Raw genomic sequence first — 4,710 nt, 5'->3', positions numbered from 1 at the left:
CGCTGGAGAAGCAGCTACGGCGCCAGGGCATCAGCGGCAACCCTTACAGGCTCCTCTACGGGGATGTGAAAGAAGAGATAGGGGCCATCAAAGAAGCGTGGTCCAAGCCCATCAACCTGACCCACCAGATCGTGCCACGTGTCGCGCCGTTTATCTATCAAACGGTCCAGAAATACGGTATGATTCAGTCTCCTGTGGTATACATGATCTTGCCACCTTTGATTCCTTTATATGGTTTTGTCAAAATATTTAGTAGTTCACGTGGCATCCTCTCCCGTAATAAAAGGCTTGTCATTACGGCTCAATCTTTTATGCAGTGAAAGTTTCAAGCTTTTTTGCTTGCCAAATATTAAGCTAGAGATATATAAAGTGCTAAAAGGAAAATTAAAAGAGAAGCCAAACAAAAACTTAGCTTATATTTTAAACTGCATCAATTTTTGATTTATTGATTGTGTGTTGGGAACCGGATGGATCGTTCATCATGCACTACCAATAAAGATGTACGAAAAAAATTAAAAAAAGTCGAACGAATGATAAAAAAAAATAAATATAAAAAATAAGTTAATATTTACGTGATTCGATAATTACCTACGTCCACAGAAACAGCAAGAGAAATATATTTTACTATACGAAGAAGCAGAAATATAAGCTTACACTTTATATCTTCTCCGATAAAAAATTAAGAGCTCTATAGTCTCTTATTTCAACGAAAATTCTAAAAAAATATTGATTTTTTTTTTCGTAAAAATCAAGAAGACCAAATTAGAGAATATAAAAAAGTTCTGACTAAAATCCTTTATGTCGTTTCTTTAAAATTTTCGAACCGTTCAAATAATTGGTCGAGAACCGCTACTCCGCCACCGACTTCAATTCCGTTGCATGCGATGCTGCCAAGCACCTTCTCTTCTCTCGACGTCGTACAGACTCAAGAGAACTTGCCACCACAAATTAATTAATAAGTCTCTCTATATCCCATACGACCCTACCATGCATGGTTATATAATGCATTAGCCGGTCAACAAGTCAGACTAGGGATTCTAATTCAATCCATCCGGATTACAATAGGGCCAAATTAAAATCTAACTAAATCTTCTCTTGGACTCCACCAATAACCATTAACCTCAAGATCTATTGATATATTCTGTAGATCCGGTGCATGGATCAAACCAATAAAAAAAGAATGTATATCTTCAACATTGTGCTCTCAAACTTCTGCTGAAGTGTGAAGCTAAAATAAATTTCAGCTGAAAAAAGTGGTTTTAATTTGTAGCAACTGCTTCTACTGCTGCTATACTCAAACAATAGTCTGCATGTCCGGAGAGCCAAACATGCATGCATACTCTGTCTAAATCTGCCGTTCAATTGACTGATCTCTGATGCGATGAATGATGTATCCTCACAATCACAGGGAAAACGAGCATTGTGTGGGTCGGGATGACTCCGAGAGTGATCATATGCGAGCCGGAGATGATAAGGGAGGTGCTGACGGACAAGCTGGGGCAGATTCAGAAACCGCCGGTGAACCCTCTTGTCCAGCTTCTTGCGATGGGGGTGGTGGCTCTCGAAGGAGAGGAATGGGCTACGCGGCGGAGGGCCATTATCCCGGCTTTTCATCTTGAGAAATTAAAGGTGCTATTACAACTCTAATTCATACTCTAATATACACTGCTCTCTGTAATCTAATACGAGTATATAACTGATCCTTATAATAGAAACTAGTTCTTACACCACAGTACAGCATCCCCACACTCTATAGTGCATCTAATCTCATACAAGAATCCTTCCAATGCTTAATTCTCATTGAACATGCGCTCCGTTTCTTTGATTACAGGGGATGATTCCGGCTTTCCTAACCAGTTGCATTGACATGGTCAAGAAGTGGCAGGACTTGGTGAGCAAATCCAACGGATCTTGTGAGATAGATGTCTGGCCCGAGTTGCAGAATCTGACCGGTGATGTCATCTCTCGAACTGCCTTCGGAAGCAGCTATCAGGAAGGAAAGAAGATATTCGAACTGCAAAAAGAGCAAGCCGTGCTAGCACTCGAAGCTCTGCGGTCTCCTTATATTCCCGGCTTTAGGTACTTAATTATGATCAGCACATTCATATGCCATAGTACCCATAAGAAACCGTATTATCGTATTCCATATATAGAGAAGTCGAAACAATTGGGATATATATTTCAGAGATTAAGCAATTATAGAATGAACGGTCGATTCAAAGCTATCAATTGCTTCTCTTTCAGAAAAAGTTTTCATTTTGTGAAAATGTATCTTAATTGTTGGTCTAGTTGTTTTGATGATCGATTCAACTCTGATTGAAAAGATAGATATCGGTTCTGTTTCATCTCTTGAATGTCTTCGCTTCAGGTTTCTGCCAACAGCAAAGAACAGGAGGAGAAAGTGCATAAACAAACAAGTCAACGGCATGCTACGAGAAATGATCGATAAGAGGTTGAGTATGATGAGAAGCGGGGAATCCATCGGCGACGACTTGCTCGGCTTGCTGCTGCAGCTAAGTAGCGTGAACAACAGCGAGGGCTACGGCATCACAATAGAGGATGTTATAGAGGAGTGCAAGCTATTCTACTTCGCAGGCCAAGAGACCACCTCCGTGTGGCTCACATGGACTTTGGTTCTCTTAGCCAATCATCCAATGTGGCAGCGGAGAGCGAGGGAAGAAGTTATTGCAGTTTGTGGGAGAAACAAACNGGTTTCTGCCAACAGCAAAGAACAGGAGGCGAAAGTACATAAACAAACAAGTCAACGGCATGCTAAGAGAAATGATCGATAAAAAGTTGAGTATGATGAGAAGAGAAGAATCCGTCGGCGATGACTTGCTAGGCTTGCTGTTGCAGCTAAGTAGTGTGAACAATGCCGAGGGCTACAGTATCTCAATAGAGGATGTAATACATGAGTGCAAGCTATTCTACTTTGCCGGCCAAGAGACCACCTCTGTGTGGCTCACATGGACTTTGGTTCTCTTAGCCAATCATCCAATGTGGCAGCGGAGAGCGAGGGAAGAAGTTATTGCAGTTTGTGGGAGAAACAAACCCGATTTTGAGTCCATTGGCCGCCTTAAGATCGTAAGAAAAAACGCTTTCGTTTCGACAAAATTTTCCTCTTTTTTCATTACTAAACATTATACAATTTTTTTTTCTGTATCATGCAGGTTACTATGATACTTTATGAGGTTCTAAGGTTATACCCTTCGGGGGTCTCTCTGCTTCGTACTACGGTGAAGAGCACTAAACTAGGAGGGTTCGTCTTTCCTGCTGGCGTCCATCTTTTGCTGTCGGTGATTCTTGTACATCACGATCGTGAATTGTGGGGGGAGGACGCTGAAGAGTTCAACCCGGAGAGATTTTCAAATGGGATTTCAAAGGCATCGAAAGTTCCGAACGCGTTCTTTCCGTTCGGATGGGGCCCGAGGATCTGCTTGGGCCAGAGCTTTGCTTTGATAGAAGCGAAAATGGCTTTGGCCACTATTCTGCAGCATTTCTCTTTTGAGCTCTCGCCTACGTATGCTCATGCTCCCTACTCTGTTCTAACTGTGCAGCCACAGCATGGCGCTCAAATCATTCTACACCAACTCGAAGAAACTTGTTATTAGGCTTGTAATGTTTCAATCTAAAATGTGTCTATTGTATCTTTCACTGTGTTAAGGAGGAGGCAAATTATCTTTTTTAATAAGAAATGTACCCAGTTGATGATCGAGTTGTAGTTTTTTTTTTGTTCTGTCGACAGGATAGTAGCATGCTACAACATTGTTTATTATTTTAAAAAATAAATTTAGTTAAAAATAATAAAATAACTAAATTTTGATCTTAAAATTTTGCAGACCAATCAACAAGTCTTATATGAATCGCATGTTTTTTTTTTAAGAATAAGTAGCATGCTACCTGCTTTAATCATTAAAAGAGTGAATTAGGCTACAGGAGTAAGACAACGAGGGCCTCGTGAACACGAAAAAAAAAAAAAAAAAAAAAAAAAAAAAAAAAAAACATGCGAGATCGCTTGCCACTGTGCTTGAATTGTGGTTACGCGCCACTTCGGTGAGATCGCGCTTATGTACTGGTGCTCACGGTGTTCAATTCTTGGAGATTTAATGTAACTTAATTAATGCATAGTTACAACTCACATAGTTGGCTTGAAGCAATGGCTAAAGAACAAAGATGGTGTAAGTCAGAGGAAAAACAAATCAAGTTAATCTTATGGGGATTGATAATTTTGACTTGAAACAGTTACTAGCTTGCTATTAATTTTCTTTGAAATTCTTTTAATTTTATTTTTAAAATCTTTTTTAAATTTTGTTTTATTATGTATAAATAAATTAACCCAGCGTGTTGCTCAGTATAAACCTTATCGTGCCATGTCATGAAGGAAGTCTACTATACAGCAGTCACATTATATTATCTATATCCATCTAATTATATTTCTTAATTTAAAAAAAAAACGTATAATAATAATAAAAATATTTTTTTAAAAAATCGTATTGGAAAGGAAGAGTTTTAAAAAAGTAATTTAATTAATTGGAGAAATAGAACTGTTGTACTATAGAATTTATTATTATTATTTCATGTTATGGGCCAGCTACACGTGGCCTAATTGAGAGCCGTGACGGACTTGCCGGCCTTTATTTTAATTCATATTAAGGAGTCGCCGGATGTCACATCTCACGTCAAGGTGTGCAATAATAAGTGGTTAGATTC

The 4,710-nt window shown here is 39.1% G+C and overlaps 1 protein-coding gene across 1 annotated transcript; it reads left to right on the top strand.

The window, feature by feature from the left end:
- Positions 1-5: 5 nt before the first annotated feature.
- Positions 6-3,712, top strand: LOC109705384 (cytochrome P450 CYP72A219-like; the record flags this gene model as incomplete). The annotated part of the gene is made up of 6 exons (XM_020226116.1): positions 6-177; positions 1,409-1,629; positions 1,832-2,079; positions 2,369-2,709; positions 3,053-3,084; positions 3,171-3,712. Coding segments are annotated over 6 exons (1,455 nt in total), but the record flags the coding sequence as incomplete, so codon positions are not given.
- Between the last annotated feature and the right edge of the window lie 998 nt (positions 3,713-4,710).

The sequence above is a fragment of the Ananas comosus genome, unplaced genomic scaffold (assembly GCF_001540865.1).
Source record: "Ananas comosus cultivar F153 unplaced genomic scaffold, ASM154086v1, whole genome shotgun sequence".
NCBI classification, from domain to species: Eukaryota; Viridiplantae; Streptophyta; class Magnoliopsida; order Poales; family Bromeliaceae; genus Ananas; species Ananas comosus.
Note: the sequence above shows the minus strand (reverse complement) of the source record. Positions and strands in the feature narration are given on the sequence as shown.